Here is a 24382-nt window from a genome sequence, read left to right on the forward strand (position 1 = left end):
ATATTTAAACGAAGTAGAATCAACCATTTGACACATTTACCAACAATAATAAACTCAACCAAGTGACCAATCTATAATTTTTTTGAACTATGCCACAACCTATATTTTTCAAATACGATTCACTTTTTTCTAACTTTTTTTTAACTTATATTAGAAAGATGAAAAATTGTGTGAAAATAAGGCTTAAGTGATAAGGTAAACATAATTTAAGACAATTAGTAATAGAATGACTAACTTGAAAAAAAAAATTAATAGGTTAAATGTCACTAAAATTCTATCAAAGAACCAACAAAATGAACAAAATAACTCTTCAATCAATTCATATATTTTTTTTATTAAGGATATGATATTATTGACTTTTATTTAAAAAAAAAATTAAATTATATGCACTATAAAAATTGGATGAAAAATAAGTCTTGCAAACGAGTAAAAAACAATAGGTATTATATTTTATATTTTTTCGGCTGCTCAATTAAACCCACTTTTTTCACATGCAACTTTTATCATATTTATCAACATTTATTTCTATTTGTATAAATATTTGTTGGGATTTTGTAGTTTTCTTACAAGTGAATTCAATGTAACAAGCTTCACGTCTCAAATAAATAAAAAAATAGTTTAAAATTATGTCCCAAATAAAAAAAATGATAATTAATTTAAAGCAATCAAACAGATCCAACTTTTAAAAAAATCAAACTAAAACAAAAAAAAGTATGAAAATATATATGTAACAGTTGAAAGGTGAGTAACACGAGAGTAGATTCAAATAAATAAAAATAAAATAAGTTCATTAGCAAAATTAATTTATACACTGTCTAAAAATTATAATATAAATAAATCATTTAAAAATTGTCTTCATATAAATTTACGGATAAGTTCTAGAAAAATAATTTTCTTTCTCTTTGTCACGCCCCATTAATTATTCTGCTTAGTCACCTCCCTGCTTCCATTAATACGTGTGACACGTGTTCTGTGCCATTAAAGAAGCACACGCCCTCACTCTGCATGCCACCGCCAGGTGTCAAATTGGAAGGTTCTGAGTTTGATAGTGGAAGCCAAGTGGCAGCGCAGGAGAGAATGTCCGTTTGACTTGGGAAGAGAAACTAATTTTCTGAAACACTCTTCCCTTCTCTGCGTGCTCTTTCATCTTCCTCAGAAAACCAAACCCTCATTTTTCTCCTCCTTCTCTCTAGAACTCTCCGTCTTCCCTCTTCTGCAACTCACCCTCCTTTTCTCCGTTCACGTTTCAGCACCGTGATAATCAGCACTGCACCGTGAGCTTTCCATCAAACCGATTGGTTTTGGATTCTGAAACGGGTAAGTTTCACGTCCTCAACCACTCTTCATTTTCCACATGCAAGCTCGTTTTAAATCTGCATGCACCTTCTCTGAACCAGTATTGGTTTTCTGAATTTTTAGTTGAAGAGTTTTTGGGTTTTTGAACGAAAAAGGGTAGAAGAGTTGATACTGGGATCTGGTTTTCTTTTAAAGAACGAAAGCACGTTTCCAATCCAGGTAAGGGAAGCTTATTGGTTTAATTCATGTGATGCCTGTACTGCATGCGCGTTATGTGATGTTTGAAAGTATGATTTCTGATATTTGACTTTTGAGTATATGATTATGATTCTGAGATGATATATGAAAATGTTGCATGTATGTACTGGTAAATTATATGCTGAGTGTATGAATGGTCTGTGACGTTGTACGTGGATGATTTTGATATTTGAATGTTAGTATATGATGTTGATTAAAAGCATGAGAAGTATGGAAAAATACTATGTTAAGATTGATTTAATGCATGAAAGTTTATACTGGAAAATGAGTTACTGTAAAAGAAGAATTATATGAAAAGTGCATGAATTTGAACGTTCGTATTGATACGGTCATTGACCGTTCGGTATTATCAGTAAATTCTTGTATTAGTCGGACCCTTTCATTTGGAAAGGACTCCCTTTGAGAACGAACGCCCTCTAATATATTTTTACGTTGTGCTTTCGGCCAGACGTAAACATCACGAGTGTTGTGTGAGAATTGAGAATTTTGATAATATCCCCGTGAACTTTTAGTCAAATTATTGAAACATAAACTTTAAATATCTCATCTTATATAAATCCCAATTTCTATGATTTTGAATTCAGCCAAGAGTCTCGATCTAAAAACGTACGTCCTAAGTGGCGTTCGGTCTTAGACCGAACGTTCGTTCAAAAAGGCAAACGATTAGTAGCGCTCTTTCTTTTGTCGAGCGTTCGTCTTTGGTGGCGTTCGACCTTATGTCGAACGTCCGTTCTTGATAGCGTTCGTTCTTATGTCGAGCGTTCGCCTGTGGTAGCGTTCGACCTTATGTCGAGCGTCCGTTCGTGATAGCGCTCGTTCTTTTGTCGAGCGTTTGTATTTGATAGTGTTCGACCCTTGTCGAGCGTACATCCTTAATAGCGTTCGTCTTCTGTCGAGCGTTGGTCTTTAAATAGCGTTCGTTCGGATCTTAAATAGCGTTCGTCCAAACAGTGAAATAACGTTCGTCTTTTTATGGAAGTGTAATTAAGAATGAAAATGTGATGTTGAGGGAAGTATAAATTGTGCGAACCATATATGATATGATATTATGATTTTGGAATTTGAACGAGCGTTCCAGGGTGGAACGACTCTTGACTGGATATTGATATTTGTAGTATGAACGTGGTAAGCTTAGATGGTGATCCATCCTGATATTCCGTGAGTGCTCGTTCTCAAGTAGAGAGGAGTAGGTCATGCGTGGGAATGGCAGGAGGTCTAGACCATAACTGTAACTTGGCAAAAAGACTAACCTCAGGTGGATACTGATGAGCATTCCAGTTACCCCACCTGAGTGCATGGACGCCTTAGCTACACAGGTTTCATACAGTCCGGACAGTCTGTCTAGTATCAGGAAGTTTGATTTGAGTTAATGTATGTATTGGATGCATGTGTTGTGATGTATTTGATATGATTGATAAGTATAAATTGTATGTTTGACTTGAATTAAATTCAATAAGCTTACCCTTGCATTTCCTTCGTGTTGTCTTGTCTATGTATATCCGTCTTGTCAAATGCAATGATCATCCGTGTGGATGTGAGCAGAGGGAGATGCGTCTCTGGAGCAAACTCTTGAAGAGGAACTCGTTACTGAAGAAAATTTAGTAGAAGTTGAGGTGAAGGCCGAACAGTGAGGCGTTCGGTTATTTAGTTAGTTTGATTAGAGTAGCGAGCGTCTGTGAGCGAGCGCTCTTTTGTTGCTGTATATATATATTGGAACGTTCGGTCAATTCTTGTAAACCGTTCGTCCTCCTTGTTTTGTAAACGCTCGTTGTTTTAAATGAAAGGCCGTTCGGCCATTTATTCAATCTGCTTACTGTATTATTAAACTGTTTTGCCATATTGATTAATGTGATTATTCTAAGTATATAGTTGATGACTGTATATTTCCGGGATGTTACATTATTGGTATCAGAGCAGTTTTGTTCTCTTAAGGACGCTGTAGGTTATGAGTGCATTGCATTTTGCTGTGTGCTTTTTTAATGTTTAATGAGTTACTGTTTTAACTCTTAGACATGACTAACGTTCGTTTTCTCTGATCCAGAAAACGATGGCGCCTAGATTACCTCCTCCCCCACAACCAAACGAGTCTGATGCACCTAATCACACTAGGTTGTTGGAGACAGTGATTGAGAGGCTGCAACAGCAAAATACTACCCTCATGGAGCAGAACGCTGCTGCTCTACAGAGTTTGGAGGCCGCACGCGCCAACTCTGAAGCCACTCAAAGACAATTGATGGAATTAATTGCCGCCACCAGAGGCACGCCAGGAGCGTCCTCTTCCAATGCTGTTCATCATACTGAATGGAGTTTAGAGAGCTTTCTTCAACACCATCCGGCCAAGTTTAGTGGGAAGGGCCTTCCGGATGAGGCAGACCAGTGGCTGCAGGATATGGAACGAATTTACAATGCTAAAAGATGTCCAGATGAGAATCGCTTGGCTTTCACGGAGTATTTGCTTACTGGAGAAGCAAGCCACTGGTGGGCGAGCGCTAAGGCTATACTGACGGACGCTCAACGTCCTATTACCTGGGAAGTGTTCAGAGGGAAGTTCTATGAAGAATACTTTCCAGATAGCGTTCGTTTTGCTAAAGAGGTGGAATTTCTTCAACTGGTACAGGGAGGGATGTCGGTTTCAGAATATACAAACAAGTTCAAACATCTAGTGAGGTTCTATACAATGGCTACTAGTGAAGAGTGGCAGTGTAGGAAGTTTGAAAACGGGCTGAGAAGTGATCTCAAGGTGTTGATCTCTAGCTTGTGCATTCGGACGTTTCCAGCCATGGTGGAGAGGGCTAAAGTATTAGAGAAAAATATGGCTGAGGCGGAACAACAGAAGAAGCAACAAGTATCAAGAGGACCAGTTCTGACAAGGACCAATTTGAATCGTAACAGGACCCCGTACGCTCGTCCAGCTCAGTCAAGTGGTTCACAAGCTATGGTAGTTGCTGGACAGTCAAACCAACAGGGGCCGGTTAGATGTTTTCAGTGTGGAGGACCTCATTTCAGATCATCATGCCCGCAATTGGTTGGAGGAAAGTATTGTAATCGGTGTAGAAGAACTGGACATCTAGAGAGTGAATGCAATATGGGTGGACGTGCAGTGATGAGGCCACCCAACACTGGAAGAAATCAGACTAGAGGTGGTGGACGAGCCCAAGCTGTTGGGCGTGTTTATGCGATCACTGGTGCAGAAGCAGCGAGCTCAGGTACGCTCGTCACTGGCACATGCTTGCTGTATGGAATAAATTGTTGTGTGTTGTTTGACTCGGGGGCGACACACTCCTTCATCTCGAAGGCGTGCGTTGATAAGTTGGGGATAGTGGAGCGCGAGATGCAGTTTGATTTGGTGGTGTCTACACCAGCTGCTGGTGAGGTGAGAACGTCTACCGTATGTGTTAGATGTCCTCTTGAGATTGAAGGGCGTAGGTATAAGGTGAACCTCATATGTTTGCCTCTCAAGGACTTAGAAGTGATTCTGGGGATGGATTGGCTTACTACCAATCACATACTCATTGATTGTGGAGCAAAGGAATTGATTTTTCCTGAAGAATATGAAGAGAAGTTGGGTGTGACACTCGGCCAGTGGAAAGAAGATATAATGGAAGGAGCCAGTTGCTTTTTGATCATGACTCACGTGGATAATGAATCTGAAGGTTCTGAACGAACGCAGTCTAATTGGAGAGAAGCAAGTTCAGTAGTAGGTGAATATCTAGACGTTTTCCCTGATGAGGTGCCTGGATTACCACCCGTTCGTGAAGTTGAGTTTACAATTGATCTGGTAACAACCGCAGCTCCCATATCCGTTCAACCATACAGGATGGCACCTGCTGAATTGGTTGAACTTAAGAAGCAAATTGAAGAATTGATGGACAAGAAGTTCATCCGTCCAAGTGTGTCACCTTGGGGAGCGCCTGTACTGTTAGTAAAGAAAAAGGATGGCAGCTCACGGCTATGTATTGACTATCGTCAATTGAATAAGCTGACCATCAAGAACAAATACCCACTGCCTCGCATTGACGACCTGTTGGATCAATTGCATGGAGCGAACGTCTTCTCAAAGATAGATTTGAGATCAGGCTATCACCAAATTCGGGTTAAGGAGGGAGACATTCAGAAGACAGCCTTTCGTTCACGTTATGGACATTATGAGTACGTGGTCATGCCGTTCGGTGTGACGAACGCTCCTGCAGTTTTCATGGACTACATGAACCGCATCTTCAGGCCATATTTAGACAAGTTTGTAGTGGTGTTTATTGATGATATTCTCATCTACTCCAAGAGCTGTGAAGAACATGAAGAGCACTTGAGATTAGTACTTGGAGTGTTGAGGGAAAAAGAACTGTATACTAAGCTATCTAAATGTGAATTCTGGATGAAGGAAGTACAGTTCTTGGGACACGTTGTGTCAGCTGGTGGAATTTCAGTTGATCCTGCTAAAGTGCGAGCGGTCTTAGAGTGGGAAAGCCCACGTTCGGTCACGGAAGTGAGGAGTTTTGTTGGACTGGCGGGCTACTACAGGCGTTTCATAGAAGGGTTCTCTAAGATAGTAGCACCGTTAACACAGCTGACCAGGAAGGATCATCCGTTTGCTTGGACCGATAGGTGTGAATCCAGCTTCCAAGAGTTGAAACAGAAGCTGACGAGCGCTCCAGTTTTGGTGATTCCGGACACTGCCAAACCATTTGAAGTATACTGTGATGCATCTCACCAAGGTTTGGGGTGCGTTCTCATGCAAGAGAAGAAGGCAGTGGCTTACGCCTCTCGGCAATTGAAGATACATGAGAGGAATTATCCAACACACGACCTAGAGCTGGCAGCGGTCGTTTTTGCCTTGAAGATTTGGAGACATTACTTGTATGGATCCGTTTTCCAAGTCTTCAGTGATCATAAGAGTCTTAAGTATCTCTTTGATCAAAAAGAGTTGAATATGAGGCAAAGGAGGTGGCTGGAATTTCTTAAGGATTATGACTTTGAGTTGCTTTATCATCCTGGTAAAGCAAACGTAGTGGCAGACGCTCTAAGCAGAAAAGTGGTGCATGTCTCGTCCATGATGGTGCGTGAGATAAGCTTAGTGGAAAGCTTTAGGGACTTAAAGTTGCAGTTTAATATAGAACCGAACAGCATCAAATGCTGCAACCTTAAGATATCCAGTGATGTGTTTGAGCGGATCAGAATGAAGCAACTGGATGATGAGGAATTAGTGAAGATAAGAGGCGCGCTCGGCACAGATCAGGCAAAGGAGTTTAATGTTGGGACGGACGGTCTACTACGCTATATGGGTAGGACGTGCGTTCCAAATGATGGAGAATTGAAGCGAATCATCTTAGCCGAAGGTCATCACAGCCGTCTTAGCATGCACCCTGGCATGACTAAGATGTATCATGATTTAAAGCAATCGTTCTGGTGGCCAGGAATGAAGAATGATGTTGCACGTTTTGTAACATCATGTCTAACATGTCAGCGTGCTAAAGCTGAATATCAAAGACCAGGTGGACTACTTCAACCTTTGGAGATTCCAGAATGGAAGTGGGACAGCATCTCAATGGATTTTGTGACACACTTGCCTCGCACATTCAAGAATCACGATTCCATTTGGGTGATAGTGGATCGTTTAACGAAGAGTGCTCATTTTCTGCCCATTAACCTGAAGATGTCATTGACTAACTTGGCAAAGCTCTACATTAAAGAGATCGTTCGTCTACATGGAGTGCCATCCAGCATCATCTCTGACCGAGACACAAGGTTCACCTCTCGGTTTTGGCAGTCTTTGCAAAATGAACTTGGCAGCAAACTCCAAATGAGTTCAGCATACCACCCTCAAACGGACGGTCAATCCGAGAGAACGATCCAGACGTTAGAGGACTTGTTGAGGACATGCGTACTTGATCACATGGGCGTTTGGGATGAAGTCTTGCCTTTAGTTGAGTTCACCTACAACAACAGTTTCCAGTCAAGCATTGGAATGGCTCCCTTTGAAGCGCTTTACGGACGCAAATGCCGCACACCTCTTTGCTGGTTCCAAGAAGGAGAGAACATATTAACAGGACCGGAGCTTGTTCAACAAACAACTGAGAAGGTGAAATTAATTCAAGACAGATTGAGGACGTCCAGAAGCAGGCAGAAATCATACGCAGATAAGAGGAGACGACCTTTGGAGTTCAAAGCTGGTGATCACGTTTTCTTGAGGCTGCATCCAACTACTGGAGTAGGAAGAGCATTGAGATCAAAGAAATTATCTCCCAAGTTCGTAGGGCCGTACCAGATCACAAGGAAGATTGGACCAGTTGCATACGAGATGGCTTTACCTCCACAGTTGTCCAACCTTCATCCAGTGTTTCACGTCTCGCAACTTCGGAAGTACGTAGCTGATCCCTCGCACATATTGGAGCTGGAAAACATTCAACTTCGCCAAGATCGAACGTTTGAAATGAAGCCAATTCGCATTGAAGACGAACGCACCAGGCTATACAAAGGGAAGGATGTTCGTTTGGTGAAAGTGTTGTGGGACGACAAAACTGGTGATTCTACTTGGGAAGTTGAGGATGCCATGAAGGACCTATACCCTCATCTATTTCCCTGGTAAGTCTTCCATTTTCGAGGACGAAAATTTTTTTTTTAGTTAGGGGGATTGTCACGCCCCATTAATTATTCTGCTTAGTCACCTCCCTGCTTCCATTAATACGTGTGACACGTGTTCTGTGCCATTAAAGAAGCACACGCCCTCACTCTGCATGCCACCGCCAGGTGTCAAATTGGAAGGTTCTGAGTTTGATAGTGGAAGCCAAGTGGCAGCGCAGGAGAGAATGTCCGTTTGACTTGGGAAGAGAAACTAATTTTCTGAAACACTCTTCCCTTCTCTGCGTGCTCTTTCATCTTCCTCAGAAAACCAAACCCTCATTTTTCTCCTCCTTCTCTCTAGAACTCTCCGTCTTCCCTCTTCTGCAACTCACCCTCCTTTTCTCCGTTCACGTTTCAGCACCGTGATAATCAGCACTGCACCGTGAGCTTTCCATCAAACCGATTGGTTTTGGATTCTGAAACGGGTAAGTTTCACGTCCTCAACCACTCTTCATTTTCCACATGCAAGCTCGTTTTAAATCTGCATGCACCTTCTCTGAACCAGTATTGGTTTTCTGAATTTTTAGTTGAAGAGTTTTTGGGTTTTTGAACGAAAAAGGGTAGAAGAGTTGATACTGGGATCTGGTTTTCTTTTAAAGAACGAAAGCACGTTTCCAATCCAGGTAAGGGAAGCTTATTGGTTTAATTCATGTGATGCCTGTACTGCATGCGCGTTATGTGATGTTTGAAAGTATGATTTCTGATATTTGACTTTTGAGTATATGATTATGATTCTGAGATGATATATGAAAATGTTGCATGTATGTACTGGGAATTATATGCTGAGTGTATGAATGGTCTGTGACGTTGTACGTGGATGATTTTGATATTTGAATGTTAGTATATGATGTTGATTAAAAGCATGAGAAGTATGGAAAAATACTATGTTAAGATTGATTTAATGCATGAAAGTTTATACTGGAAAATGAGTTACTGTAAAAGAAGAATTATATGAAAAGTGCATGAATTTGAACGTTCGTATTGATACGGTCATTGACCGTTCGGTATTATCAGTAAATTCTTGTATTAGTCGGACCCTTTCATTTGGAAAGGACTCCCTTTGAGAACGAACGCCCTCTAATATATTTTTACGTTGTGCTTTCGGCCAGACGTAAACATCACGAGTGTTGTGTGAGAATTGAGAATTTTGATAATATCCCCGTGAACTTTTAGTCAAATTATTGAAACATAAACTTTAAATATCTCATCTTATATAAATCCCAATTTCTATGATTTTGAATTCAGCCAAGAGTCTCGATCTAAAAACGTACGTCCTAAGTGGCGTTCGGTCTTAGACCGAACGTTCGTTCAAAAAGGCAAACGATTAGTAGCGCTCTTTCTTTTGTCGAGCGTTCGTCTTTGGTGGCGTTCGACCTTATGTCGAACGTCCGTTCTTGATAGCGTTCGTTCTTATGTCGAGCGTTCGCCTGTGGTAGCGTTCGACCTTATGTCGAGCGTCCGTTCGTGATAGCGCTCGTTCTTTTGTCGAGCGTTTGTATTTGATAGTGTTCGACCCTTGTCGAGCGTACATCCTTAATAGCGTTCGTCTTCTGTCGAGCGTTGGTCTTTAAATAGCGTTCGTTCGGATCTTAAATAGCGTTCGTCCAAACAGTGAAATAACGTTCGTCTTTTTATGGAAGTGTAATTAAGAATGAAAATGTGATGTTGAGGGAAGTATAAATTGTGCGAACCATATATGATATGATATTATGATTTTGGAATTTGAACGAGCGTTCCAGGGTGGAACGACTCTTGACTGGATATTGATATTTGTAGTATGAACGTGGTAAGCTTAGATGGTGATCCATCCTGATATTCCGTGAGTGCTCGTTCTCAAGTAGAGAGGAGTAGGTCATGCGTGGGAATGGCAGGAGGTCTAGACCATAACTGTAACTTGGCAAAAAGACTAACCTCAGGTGGATACTGATGAGCATTCCAGTTACCCCACCTGAGTGCATGGACGCCTTAGCTACACAGGTTTCATACAGTCCGGACAGTCTGTCTAGTATCAGGAAGTTTGATTTGAGTTAATGTATGTATTGGATGCATGTGTTGTGATGTATTTGATATGATTGATAAGTATAAATTGTATGTTTGACTTGAATTAAATTCAATAAGCTTACCCTTGCATTTCCTTCGTGTTGTCTTGTCTATGTATATCCGTCTTGTCAAATGCAATGATCATCCGTGTGGATGTGAGCAGAGGGAGATGCGTCTCTGGAGCAAACTCTTGAAGAGGAACTCGTTACTGAAGAAAATTTAGTAGAAGTTGAGGTGAAGGCCGAACAGTGAGGCGTTCGGTTATTTAGTTAGTTTGATTAGAGTAGCGAGCGTCTGTGAGCGAGCGCTCTTTTGTTGCTGTATATATATATTGGAACGTTCGGTCAATTCTTGTAAACCGTTCGTCCTCCTTGTTTTGTAAACGCTCGTTGTTTTAAATGAAAGGCCGTTCGGCCATTTATTCAATCTGCTTACTGTATTATTAAACTGTTTTGCCATATTGATTAATGTGATTATTCTAAGTATATAGTTGATGACTGTATATTTCCGGGATGTTACACTCTTTTACAAGTTATTGAGGAGAAACTCGATTAAAATCGATCTAAACTTTCCCAAATAATAAAAAATGCAAATTTGTACATTAAAACACATTTGATTGAAAGTGACAGGATTAAGTGAAGTTTACGATTCTTTTAAATCCACTTAAATTTAATTCGATTGGGTTTATATTTTTTATTTAACAAATTAACTCAATTATAATTAATTAAGTTGAACAATTAAAAAAAATATTCGTTTGTAAGAAAAATACCTTAGAATAAATATTTCAATATTTTTAATAATTGTGAAACAAAAATAATATTATATATAAATAAAATTTATAACAATTAATAAATAAATAAGTTCGTTAGGTTTGAAATTATCTGACTTATTATTCAACATTATTTTAATTGAATACGACAAATAAATTTAACCCGATTGAACTTGGTGGGTCAACGGGTTGTTTGAAACCGCCCCAAAGACATACAGATATAGCGTGTAAATGTTTGATTCAATTCAGAAATCTCGCAATAACAATAACAGTTGGAAGCTGTTGGAAGAGACGAAATTCAAGCGAAAAGCATTGGTATGGCTACCTCGCTGTGTACACCGACCTACAGTCTCAATCTCAATTTCTACACTGCACAGTCCCACAAATTAAAAGCAAAGTCCTCTGTTCATTATAGGCCTCGTTTTGGCACCGTCACAAGAATCTGTTGCGCTTCTAATAATTTCAACGATGACGATTACAATAAACAGCAACGACCTCAATCCGAAGCTATTCAAGTTTACGGTCAAATCGAGAGGTTCTTTCCGTTTACCTTAAAATTAGCTTTGGTGTTTTTCTCTGCATGCTTACTGATGGAAGAGATTCAATCTGAATTTTGTTATGCTACCTTAGATTCAATGTTATATACTCATCAGGGATTAATTTTTAAGGTTTAAACATATATAATTTAATAAAGAAGTATCAATCTTGTGTCTGTTATTAAAGTATTACAAAATCAGTCTCCCTGGAAGATGTAAAATGTTGTAGATTTCATTACCCTGGTATATTTTTAATTTAGTCTGTCAAGGATGGATTTAAAATAGTTATATATATATATATATAACAATGACCGAATTAAGAACATGCAAGGGAGTGATGATGACAATTGATAACTTTTTACATGACTGATTTAATAAGCTTCTACTTGCAGGTACTAAGTTAAAGAGACAAAATCATATATGTCTAACCAAATTTTAATTTATGCATAGAAAAAAAAATGTTTGTGATAGAGAATACATTTAGTTTGCACAAAAAGAAAAATCTAAGGAATATTTGGTTTTGAGAAAATGTTGTGTTTTTAATCTTCTTAGTGAAAAGGCTTAATAGGTTTTTCGGTCATAATATTTGAGGCGTCTATTAAATGTTATTTTTCAATTTTTTTTCAGCAATTCAATGTCCATCTTATTTTAAAAGGAGTCAACATGGTTTCTTCTGTTAAATTAGTGTTAATATGGTTTAAAAGGCGATCACATGTGAGTAATTCTAGATTTCTCCAACTCTTCACTCTCTTAGTATCTAATCCGGACTCTGTTTCTAATATGGAGGCTGACAAATAATTAATTCACTGTTTCCTGTAGAAGTCTTTTGGAAAAATGGAAATAAGTGAAAATTGATATTTCTGTAATTAAAAGTGAAAACCAAAGATTAAACCAGAAACTGTTTTTCTCAAATTAAGGGTTTTCACTTTTAGTTTTTAAAACTGTTAGATTTTTTTCAAACTTCAAATATCTGTGTTGAATAGTCTCTTTAGGCAAAAACTGAAGTAAACAACCCTAGATATCCTTAAACTGTCAATTTTGGTATGAAAGACTGTAGTTTGTAATCGTACTACAACTCATGCGTTTATTTTCTTTCTTAGCAGATTACTTACAGATTCTGTTAGACAATCACAGGATGGTTGGTGGGGTTCCCGAGACTGGAGTGAAGTTGAGGTATATACTCTATTGTATGATAATGACAAGTTTTTCCAAATTCTTCATCATACAGTAAAAATTTTATTCATGTTAGGCAGATTGTCATTCTGTAGTATGTTTGGTATTGGCTTAAGTTATTTTGAACAAGGTTATATCCCTTTTCTGAGGGATTTATACAGATGATTCTTTATTTATTTATAGAGAAGAAGTTGCTGAATGCAACTTAGAGAAGAAAGTTATATCATTAATATATATGGGAAGAATCTGAGTTCTTAAAACGTGATTCTAGAATGGTCAATCAGTTTTTATTCTACAATCACCTCTGAGCGTGAGTGACTCTATATCTCAGTTTTTCTAAAATACAAAATACAGCAATGTGGGTTTTGCTTCACACATGCACATTGGAAAGAACAATTACACCGCCCTTTGTTTTGGAGTCTTTCTCAGTCTACTTTGTCATACTCATTTTATAATTTCAGGGAGCTTGGATTCTTAAACCTAAAAACACCAGACCCAATTTCGTAGTACATTTTATTGGAGGTATATTTGTTGGAGCTGCCCCTCAGCTTACCTACCGATGGTTTCTTGAGCGTCTTTCAGAAAAGTAAGTCCCTCTGTTCTGTTCCCAAAATCCCGAGTTACATTCTTGTACCAGAATTTGTTTATGAAGTGTAAACGGTGTCAAATTTTTTATTTAGTTTTTCCTTCTAGATAATTTATGTTAGCGTGGATCCTTTTGGTTGTTTTGTTCTAAATCCCTGACAAACTCTTATAGTTCAATGAAATATACTACATCTCTGGATCATTTTGAGACTCATAAATCTATGATCTGCCGATGGAAAAAACTAATAGTAAAACCCTTTCTGTTGCTAGGGGTATATTGATCATAGCAACTCCGTATGCTAGTGGGTTTGATCACTTCCTCATTGCAGATGAAGTACAGTTCAAATTTGATAGGTGTTATCGCGCACTGCAAGAAACAGTAAGTTTCAACTTGTGATCTAAGGGCTAGTTTCTCTCTGTTTTCAATTATCTTTTTTAAATGAAAATGTTAAATGATACTCATTTATTCAGATCCAAGACCTTCCTATTTTTGGTGTTGGTCATTCTTTGGGATCAGTGGTCCATCTTCTGATTGGTATTTTAAAGTTCTTCTGCTAAACTTGATTGTACACATTACATTGATTTGATTAATAGATAATCAATAAATTAATTATTTTATCAGGATCAAGATATGCAGTGCAAAGATCTGGAAATGTTCTCATGGCATTCAATAACAAGGTATGCCATCCAGAAAGTAAATTATATATAATCCTATGTAAGAATTTTCCGTAGTTGATGATGATTGACTAAATTTTACTTCACCTTTGCAGGAAGCAAGTTCGGCTGTTCCTTTGTTCTCTCCGGTGCTCGTCCCAATGGCACAAACCTTTGGTCCACTTCTATCAGATATTTTTTCTTCACCAACTCTGCGAGTTGGGGTCAGTATTGCTTTATAACTATCTTACTTCAAAATGGAGGAAGACATCTATTAATATTTTGTAGTAGAAATATCAACAACTTCGGTTGTGGTATGTGAAATATAATTTGGTTCCTTTCCAAATTAGTACCATATTATGACAACGATCTTCCCTTAGGATTGTTGAGAAAAGAATTGGTAAGACAGTTTTGTCCAATATAGACAAATTCTTACTTCTATCATTATGTGGTCTGTTTTTTTGGTTGTATAATTGGTTAGACTTAATAGACATATAGAAAAGCTTATTATTTACGCTCAGAAGTGGCTTATTACCTTCCTGTAGAAATTTCATAGTTTAGCTGATGAATAAGCTTTTATTTAATAAGAGTTTATCGAATAAGTGTTTTACTAATTTTGTTCACCCAAATAATGTTTTTTAAGTCAAACTCTTAGGCACCTCACTCAAGATGTTCTTAGTTATGTGAAAGACAAATCAGCAACTTCAAATAAAAAAGTACTTTTTAAGAAATTAAATATTTATTTCTTGGCATGAAACATTATTGCATCTCTCACAATTGCTTTTTCACACAAAATGCTTTTGAAAGGGAAATGTGGGAATTTGGAAAATCCAACTGAAGAGTTTCATCAATGAATTAAAAGTTGAACTTTAGGATATCTAAAGGGAGGTTGTTGCTATATGATATTAATAGCTAAGGGAGTCAAGTGCCATACGAGACCAAGTCCCGAGAGAGCTTTCTGTAATTTCCCTTAAGTACAACTTCTGCATAGCAGTGATTGCATAATGGAATTTAACAATGCTTTATGGTTAGGGAGGTTGTTACTGTTAGCCAGTAGTCAACTACAATTTTTGAAAAAAAAAAAAAAACGAAATCCTTGGCACGGTATTCGTTTTACTTTTAGGATGGCTAATCTTAGATAATTGCAGGCAGAGATGACTTTGAAACAACTGGAAAACGTTAGCCCACCCATTATGAAGCAAGTTCTTCCTTTAGTTGAGCAGCTCCCTCCCTTGTACATGGATTTGGTTAAGGGAAGAGAAGAATTTTCTCCAAAGCCTGAGGAGACACGTCGACTTGTATGTGACATCTCATATTTCTAATATTTTCAGCAATGAGTATATATATTTTTGTTTAGAATAGTTAGAATTAGAATATTCCGCTTGCGTAATATTATTTCTAATATTGCAACTATTTTCTTAACTGCATCAAATTCTTAGGTTACAGAATTTATAGATCGTATTCATTTCATGTTTTAGGTAGTCACTCTTTAGAAGACAAATTTAACTGAATGCCATTTTAGGGTGTAGGTTCTTTATATTTATTGCACAATCCTACAGGCTACGGTTATTCTCATATTACATCTTATTTATGATAAAAGGGGAGGGGGATGTTATAACATGCAAACCGGAGATTGTACGAGGTATTGGCAAACAATTTGATGCTCATATAAACATAATTATTCAACTCCAGTTCAATTTTTATCACTGATAATAAGCGTGTAGCGTACTAAAATTAGGGTTCAGAATCAAAACCTGTTTATTGACATTTCCTGTAATTTCTCAATGCAGCAACTTTTCATTTTAAATTTTGCTTGAGTTTCTTCTTGGTTTGCATTTAATTTCTTCATCAAATATTTTCTGATTTCTCAGATAAAATCATACTATGGCATATCCAGAAATCTGCTGATAAAATTCAAGGATGATTTAATAGATGAGACTTCAACTCTAGCTCAGGTGCTTAGTTCAGAATCAGCCATTAGCTCAGCGCTTGACATGTCAATACGCAAGTTGGCTGGAGATCATGGACTTCCATTACAACAGGTAGGTCTAGCAAAAATAACTTCATTTCTCTCAAAGATGTCATTATCCATAATTTTTATTATAAACCTTGCAGGCCCTACCAGATGTTCCACCAGCAATGGCGGATGCAGTTAATCGTGGAAGCGAACTTTTGTCGAATCTTGCAGTAGGAACTCCATGGGAGACAGTTGCCAAAGAAGTGGGGAACTCGCTAGGCATGGATTCGAGAGTCCTACGTGCAGAAGTATCAAAGGACATGGATATGCTTGTGGATGTGATTGCAACCTGGATAGCCTCTAATGCAGGACCTAAACTTCTTAGGCCATAAACTTATAGCAAATGTAAACACATGTGCTGTAGAAATGTATAGTGAAGTCTATGGGCACGGACATTACAAGTAAGCAAATTGAACTCTGCCAATCACCCTGTGCTGTAAAAATCATAACTTGCATTTTTACAAAACCTGTTGTTTATACCGACGTTCAAAAGTAAATTATAATTGTCCGTAAACTGTTTTTCTAATTTACAGTGTTAAATAAAGTATTGAAAAAAAGAAAAAATAATGTTAAAAATGATAAATTTCAGTGTTTATAATATATTAAAATTTAAACAAAAATTATAAAAGTAAATTACGTGTAATTATTGATAAGTGTGAAAAAGAGTTGTTTTTACACTTATAAATGATCTCAATCTTCTCATTTTTCATGTTATTACTCAGTGAAATGTTGTAATAGGAAGTAGATTGTGTTGTAAATTATTATACAGGAAAGATGTATAATTGGGAGTTTGTCAGCCAATTCTCGTATAGCGCAAGCTTCAATTCGCATTGTCAGAAAAAGCAAATTTGCATAGCGCACCAATACATGTGCGCTGTGCGAATAACATTAGTTGAGAGGCAGCAGTTACACGAAATTCGCATAGTGCACACACACCCCGGTGCGCTGAGCGAATTATTGAAGTTATGTGGTTTTAAAAGACGTGAAGTTATGTGGTTTTAAAAGACGTGACAGAAAAGAAAAACTATCTTCTGACACACGAAAATAGCCAGAGAATTCAGGAGACGATCAGGAGACCTGTCAAGACATCAAGACTTCACCTTATGCAAGAAATTGCTGTAAAGAGTACGTTTGAAATGTCTAGGATAGGCTAAATTTTCTGTTCATTGGAATTGGTTGTATGACGAAACATTAATGTAAAATTCTTGTGCAATATATGTTTTTGTTCATGTTATTTTCTTGACTTGCTTTTGATTATACGGAAGTATTAATTTCTTTAAAAGTTCTTTTGTACTGGAAAGTATTTTTAGAACCAGAAACCTAAGAAAAGAAACTAAAAAGTAAATTACCTAGGAACATCTTCTGTGCTTTTGGTTATTCTCACATCTGAACTTAATGCAAAATTATCTGATGAATTAATTAAGGAATTAATAATTCAATAGATAATTTTAGAACTTGTTTTAAGGAATTGAACCAAGATACTCTCGTGTAAATGCTTGAACAGGTAATATATGTTGTCCAGGATCTTACTCTAATGTTAGTCAAAGACCAATTCCAGTGATCTTTTATCGCATTTTTCAATCTTATTTGTTTACGTCGTTAATTTCATGCTTAAATCCAAATTGAAATCACAAATATCATCACTAATTGATCTTAATAAATAATTTTAATTGATTAACGTAACTCAAATTCCCTTGGAAAAACGATACATCTTTACTTATCCACTGTATTACTTGGAACGAGTATACTTGCCAAAAAGTTATCAATTATCTTACTTATATTAAATAAAAAGTGTATAATTATCTTATCTTATCTTACTTGAATTATGTGAATAAAATTAACCTAATTATCTTAATTTAAAATATTTTTTTATTGTTTTAATTATCTTAATTAGTACTTTTAACATTAGATTAACTATAATTAATAGTAAAGACTAAACAAGTCAGTTAAAGTCACAAAAAGTGGAATTTGACAACCTATCACAAGGATTCATGGTTTTACTCTGTTATTTTAAATGAAATATTAACTCATTAAAATCAGCATCATTGGACTAACACGTGCTGAAACTGTGAGATAAACTTGCAACATTTCTTCCTAAATATTACATGCAATATAGCTATTGAGCATAAAAAGAATACACGACATTAGTTTACGTAAGACAAAAAAAAAAGAACACAAGTTAATGATGTCTTCCTTTGAGAACGAAGAAGGATAAAAAAAAGGAAGAATAAATGATGTCTGACAAAAATATGTATACTACAGCCACTATTTGGGTTCAACTTTTGTTGAAAGTGTGTAGCCTCCGCTGTAGTCAAAGGCACTATTACTACTGTCATTACCATTGTCTTTCTTGGTAAAAGAAGCATCAATGTAGGGATGCCTCATTCCACCCTTGGAAACACCAAAGTCAGTGGCAGATGAGGATGCAGAAGTAGAGTTTGTGTTCATCCCATCATTCTGCAAAATGGTTTCAAGTGCTTTCACAACTTCACTCATTGTTGGACGGTCTGCAGCTGATTCCTCAACACATTGCATTGTCAACTCTAAGAACCTCCCAAATCCTATGAGGTTCGGCGTGTTCCTCACCACTGGATCCATCACTTCCCTCAAACCATAGTGTTCTTCATCTTTCTTATTCATCAGCGTGCGCACCTCGCGGACAATGTACTTGCCCTTCTCAATTGGTTGTCTTGAAGTTATTAGTTCAAGCATCACTACTCCAAAACTGTACACATCACTCTTCTCAGTGAGTTGTTGGGTCATGTAATACTCAGGATCAAGATAACCCTGCACATGTTGAGCATTTTCACCTATCAAGCACTTGTTGCAGAAAAGAAAAGAGTGAAATGAAAGACACAGCTACGGAGATTTTGCACTGGACAACTTGCATTTTTCTTGTGCGGGGAAATATGTTAGACTTATAATATCTGTTTATTTGTTTCATGAGATGCATCATTTACCATAATTTAAAGCTTGTGGCGAAGTTGAACAATTAAACTAAATAGAATTGGAACGTTTTACATCAGGCATATTTGATTGTATAAAATGCACGGTTCTTAACTTAAACAGGAACAAAGATCTAAGCCATAAAAGAAAAGATACTTTATTGCTTACCAATGTCCCTTTAACCTGAGTGGAAACATGGCCTTTCTCGCTGTCTGATACAAGTTTGGACAAGCCAAAATCTGCAACCTTTGCAGTCAAATTTTCATCCAGCAAGATATTACTCGACTTCACATCTCTGTGGATTATGGGAGGATTGGCAAGTTCGTGTAAGTATGCAAGTCCTCTGGCTGAACCAAGAGCAATGCGGAGTCTCCTTTTCCAGTCAAGATGAATATCAGATCTCCCTGCAACTCACATTGATTTTTTAAGGTACTGTATTAATTATTTTCTTAGTTATGTAAAAAGTTGCACAGAAACATGTGCACAACTTTGATATTTCTGTTCTATGAAAGGTTTTTTCTTTACCAAAAAAGTCAATCCACTAAACTGAATGTTAACAATGCTCTTCCTACAGATGATAAGTTTGGTGCTTGAATGTTGTTATCATGCGAGTTACCTGACAAACTCTCCCTAAGTGTTCCATTGGGTATAAATTCGTAAACCAACATCTGTTCCCCTTGTTCGAAGCAGAACCCCACAAGGCCAACAAGGTTCTTGTGGTGAACTCTTGAAAGCAACTCAATTTCAGTCTTGAACTCTAGGCCTCCTTGCATCGATCCTTGCTGAGCTCGTTTGATTGCAACGATTTTCCCATCAGGAAGAACACCTTTGTACACCTTTAGTCAATAAAAAGGGAATAATTAAGCAGTTACAAGAACTTAGAAACATGTGAAAACATAAGAAACAATACCTTGCCATAGCCTCCAGAGCCTATCTCATTGTTTTCAGAGAAATTGCTGGTGCACTTCTTGAGATCATCATAAGAGAACCATCTTGCTCCCTTTAACTGTGGTGCACCTCCACTATCCTTCCCAGTTGGTGCCCATGATGCTGAAAGAAATTAATGAAAGTGGATAAGCAAAGTTGATGATAGCTTTCCAAGTTTGGAGGATTTGTAAAATCTGATTTGTGATAACAAGAAAATGAGTACATTGAATAATTACCAAATGGTCTACTTAATCCTATGGCTCTCTCTGCACGCTTCTTTTGCAGAATCGCGTAAATAGCTAACCCTATAAGACTCAGAACCAGAAATGTGCTGCCAACTGCTATCCCAATAATAACCCCTTTGCTAAGAGAAGCTCCTTTGTGAGAACCTGAAATAATTTACAGTTAGTTATAAATCACTGTCACCAGTTGAATATTGAAATATGAACTGTTTCTGAGTTACCTGAAAAGGGATAAGAAAATGCAAGGAAGTAATAGGGTCCAAACTCTTTTGGAGGCTTGTAAGTTTGATTACTTAATTCAAACCCAATTCTTTGAATTTCTGACCTATTAAAGTATTGCCCTGTTGGTGGAAAAAGTGCTAGTTGCACTTGAAGATAGTCATTACTATCAAAGAAGGGATTTTGTAAAGAAACTGAGCCAGGAGTTAGACCCAATTTCACCCATAGGCTCATTTCAAGTGAATGGAAAGTATTTACATTGGACAGTTCTCTGAATGTGGGTGCTCTAAAGTACAGCATTCCTTCATATGGATAGGCACATTCACAACTTTGGGGGCTGAGCTTTTGATCAGGAGGACAAGATTTGCCTCCACAATTAGCCAAGCTGGTGAAATAAGGTTGCTTGGCCTGCTGCTGAAGTTGGCAGTAATTTGTATTTGAGAGAGCACTACTGCACACTGGATTTCCTATTAGACTGAAAAAAAAAATGAGAAAGACATCAGAAAAGGAGAGGCCTTACAAATGAAAGAGCATACAAAATCCTAAAAAGTATCTCCAACATTAAAGACTAAAAACTTTCTCACATCAATGTATTTTTGTATTGTGAACTGAGAGTCACCGAGGAAATCTCATTTTGTTGCAAATCTACAAGCTGCAATTGAGGACAAATGTTTTCACCCATGTTCAGTGTATCGTTCAATTGATTGTTTCGTAGTTTCCTGTACAAAAAATGAAAATTATAATGATTGTCATTCTATTGTCTGTATAACTACTAATGTTCAACATAGTAGTGAGAGACTTACACTTGCTGTATTTGAGGAATGTCAAATAGTTTCGATGGAAGAGGACCTTGAAGGGACCCAAACTCCATAACCCTTCAGCAAAGTGAAGGTTAATCGGTGAAAATTCTTGTTAGATTATATATTATAAGTTCAGGAAACAGTTAATAAGAGAAACTCTTATTTGTAATTAATAACTTACAGAGTGGTGAGTGATTGCAGAGTTATGAACCAAGTTGGAGCATCAGAAGGATCAAAAGAGTTGTTACTAAGATCTCTGCACAAGTTTACAGATTGATCAGCTTTACGTGAATAACAATTATTAAAGAAAAAGAAAACTGAAACACCAACCCTTGCAAATTACTTACACATAGTTGAGGGTATCCATTCCAGTTAAGTCAGGTAGAGGACCTGTGAAATTGTTATGAGCTAAATTCCTGAAAGAGATAAAAACTTTATAAATCTCCATTAATGTTATTCTAAAATCCTTTTACATCTCAAACATAAGTACCCACAATTCATTGATGTTTGTAAGGTTGTTGAGATTTGATGGGACCTCTCCTGTCAGGAAATTCCTATCAAGCCGTCTGTTATAAATTAGAAAAAGTAGGGAAAATTATCATAAAAAATTAAATCAAACAAAAGGGAAAAAATATTTAAGAAAATAAAAGGAAAATTAGAAATTTGAAGGAAGGAATCACTTACAGAACCTCAACAGTCTTAACTTGTACCAATGTTGAAGGTATAGTCCCACTTAAATTATTCCCATCAAACAATCTGTCACAAAGCAAAGCAAAAGTTCTAAAGTTAATATTATAAACTAACAGAAAATGATGCCAAAATAAAAATGTCAACTTACATGTGTATGAGTATCATCTCAGAGCTGAAAAGCTTGGGGGGAATGGAACCTGAAAGCTGGTTCTTATTGAAATGGCTAAAAAATAGAAATCATAACACTGAATCAGTACTCAATGTGCTGCTATTTACACATTGCTCTTTGCTGCACTAACTTAAAGGTAATCACAAGAGTTAACTGAAAAAAAAAGACTCACAAGTGTTTAGCCTTTAAAAGAAGGTCTAATCCAGGGGAGGTGGAGGTTGAAACTGGGATAGGACCTGTCAGCTGATTGTCTGCCAAGTCCAACCAATAAATTTTGGAGAGTTTACCCAACGAAGGAGGTATTTTTCCAGTGAAGTTGTTTGAGTTTAAAGCCCTGAAAAGTTCATTGAGAAGGGTATGGTTTCAAAATCACTTTTTTTTTGCTGTGCATGTAAATGCTTTTTCCAAGGTTATTCTTACAGGAAAGATAACTCTGAAAGATTTCCTAATTCATCTGGAATATTGCCACTGAAGCCGCAACCAGCCAAAATCCTGAAATAGGAAAGGAAGGCCTTATGGAAATCACTAGAAGTTGCATGAAATGACATCTTGAAATTATATGGTTTCGTCAATCTTACAGGATATTTAGCTTGCTTAGTTCTCCTAACTCTGGAGAGAGAGGACCTGTTAAATCTCTATTAAAGGACAAATCCCTGCAGTTAAATAATGCTCAATGTTAATTAGCACAAAACATGCTTTGGAAAATTGTTTCTCCTTTTCTATAACAAAAGTTGAGTCAAAATGTAATGGTGGAAATCTGCTCTGGAGATTGTGTCCTTGAGGCAAGTTAGATTAGTAGCATAGTGCAACAGTTTTCCTAGTCCATAGTTTCATTGAAAAGAAACAGAAAATCATACTTACAAGGATCTCAGTTCTGTAAGTTGACCAATATCTCCACTTAATTTCCCCTTCAGGCCCATTGTTGACAGTCCTCTATAATCAAAATGCACACAACAACAAAGTACTTTTCTTAAAATTACTACAAAAAGTGATAAAAAGGGTGACAACAAATCAACGTACTAAGGAACACCAGGATCAATAACGTTTAATGGCTGGATTATTACAATGAAGTAACCCTTGATTTGTTGCAGGTCACTCCTTCCCATGGTGCTCCACATGGGTCATCTGATTTGTCCCAACTGGGCGGTGTATTTTGCCATACATCTTTTAGTGATCTAAGTGCAACAACTGCAAAAGGTGCATAATCAATAAGCAAGGTGCAAGAAAGTAATCACTTATTCTATAAGGGTGTCTTTGATTTGCATGAGTTTTTCAAATCAGATCATGAGAAATATGTAAGATGATTGGAGTAACGAGAAAAAGGGACCGTATATATGCTTATCAATGATGATATAGATGGAAATATCTGACCAAGAAAAGGGATGGCATGGAATATTACCGTCTGCAGTTTCAGTGTATGAAGAAATGACATGAATTTCAGCCCACAAGAATCCCAGAAAAAGCAGCACACGAAGGGTTGTCATGTTAAGAAGAGTTTTCTGAGGTCCTCAACTCAACTGTTTCTGACTTTTGCACAAACCTTAATATGATGAGACAAAGATATTTGCTTCAGGTAACACAAGGATAAGCATTGCATGGAAAATGTGGCAACATTAAGAAGCAGCAAAGAGAAATGTTGCAGCTTGAGGAAGAGGAAGAGGAGGCAGTCAAAAAAAATAGCAGCTAGCTTGTGAAAGGAAAAAGAGAGAAAAAGCTTAACTAAGCACTTTCCTAGTCCATTTTATTGATTTTCCTTGTCTTAGAAGCTAATCTATCCAATCCCAATGTTGGCACTACCTATAACATCATCATCATAGTCTTTGCTACTTTTTCACTCTCCAAACTCCAATTTTATCACAAACGAATTGCCTTCTTTCCCTTTCCTTCACTCCTCAACCAATTGTGCCAAATCAATGGAATAATGCTTTTGGGTTTTGACTCTAAGTATTTTGTCATCATTTTTCTTTATTAATGACCAATACAAAATATCTCTTGCAACATGTTATTGCTCTTCCCATGGCTTCTCCTTCAGTTGATGTTACATCAACTTATTGACAGCAGTTGGGTTGGTGTGAGATGGTCCCACACCACTAAATACTGTAGACCTAACCATGAATTCTGGCACAAGTTTACCAACATTTATAATCTTAAACCATTTTCAATTTTATGTAATTTTGTGTTATTGTCTGGTAGAGTATATTTCAATCTATGATCTATTGTTCACTTCAATTTTTATGGTCTTCCAATGTCAAATAAAGTTTAATATTTTAAACAAAAAATTACTCTCATCTTAATATTGTTATTATGGATGTTTAACTTAATTTTATAAATCTTATACTTAACTTGAAATATTTCTATTAACGTCTCTTTTCGGTAGCATTTAAACAATGTTACTTGAGTTTCAACAACTTTTTAATGAATATCAACTGTGTGAAAAACGAGT

General features: G+C 37.0%; 2 protein-coding genes and 1 long non-coding RNA gene across 3 annotated transcripts; 2 read left to right on the forward strand and 1 right to left on the reverse strand.

Annotated features, from left to right (window-relative positions):
• Positions 1–914: 914 nt before the first annotated feature.
• LOC148206658 (uncharacterized) lies at positions 915–3410 on the forward strand. The gene is made up of 3 exons (XR_015786232.1): positions 915–1317; positions 1420–1515; positions 3097–3410. It is a non-coding gene; the product is annotated as an uncharacterized LOC148206658 (long non-coding RNA).
• A 7814-nt stretch (positions 3411–11224) lies between these two features.
• Positions 11225–16472, forward strand: LOC124840541 (Gut esterase (DUF1350)). Its single transcript, XM_047316609.2, has 10 exons — positions 11225–11516; positions 12621–12690; positions 13152–13276; positions 13546–13654; positions 13747–13810; positions 13898–13953; positions 14046–14153; positions 15078–15227; positions 15801–15971; positions 16045–16472. Exons 1-10 carry the CDS (start codon positions 11299–11301, stop codon positions 16276–16278), a joined length of 1305 nt encoding a protein of 434 aa, XP_047172565.1. The 5' UTR covers positions 11225–11298; the 3' UTR covers positions 16279–16472.
• Positions 16473–17908: 1436 nt separating this feature from the next.
• LOC124840534 (Leucine-rich repeat protein kinase family protein) lies at positions 17909–23866 on the reverse strand. Its single transcript, XM_047316601.2, has 19 exons — positions 23339–23866; positions 23004–23127; positions 22801–22872; positions 22518–22592; positions 22360–22431; positions 22112–22273; positions 21919–21993; positions 21765–21836; positions 21575–21646; positions 21428–21496; positions 21262–21336; positions 21084–21155; positions 20865–20999; positions 20283–20755; positions 20056–20208; positions 19803–19942; positions 19509–19728; positions 19061–19296; positions 17909–18733 (listed from the first exon to the last, which is right to left on the reverse strand). Exons 1-19 carry the CDS (start codon positions 23421–23423, stop codon positions 18212–18214), a joined length of 2904 nt encoding a protein of 967 aa, XP_047172557.1. The 5' UTR covers positions 23424–23866; the 3' UTR covers positions 17909–18211.
• Positions 23867–24382: the final 516 nt, after the last annotated feature.

Source organism: Vigna umbellata, chromosome 1 (genome assembly GCF_029865625.1).
Source record: "Vigna umbellata cultivar VRB3 chromosome 1, Vumbellata_1.0, whole genome shotgun sequence".
Classification (NCBI taxonomy): Eukaryota; Viridiplantae; Streptophyta; class Magnoliopsida; order Fabales; family Fabaceae; genus Vigna; species Vigna umbellata.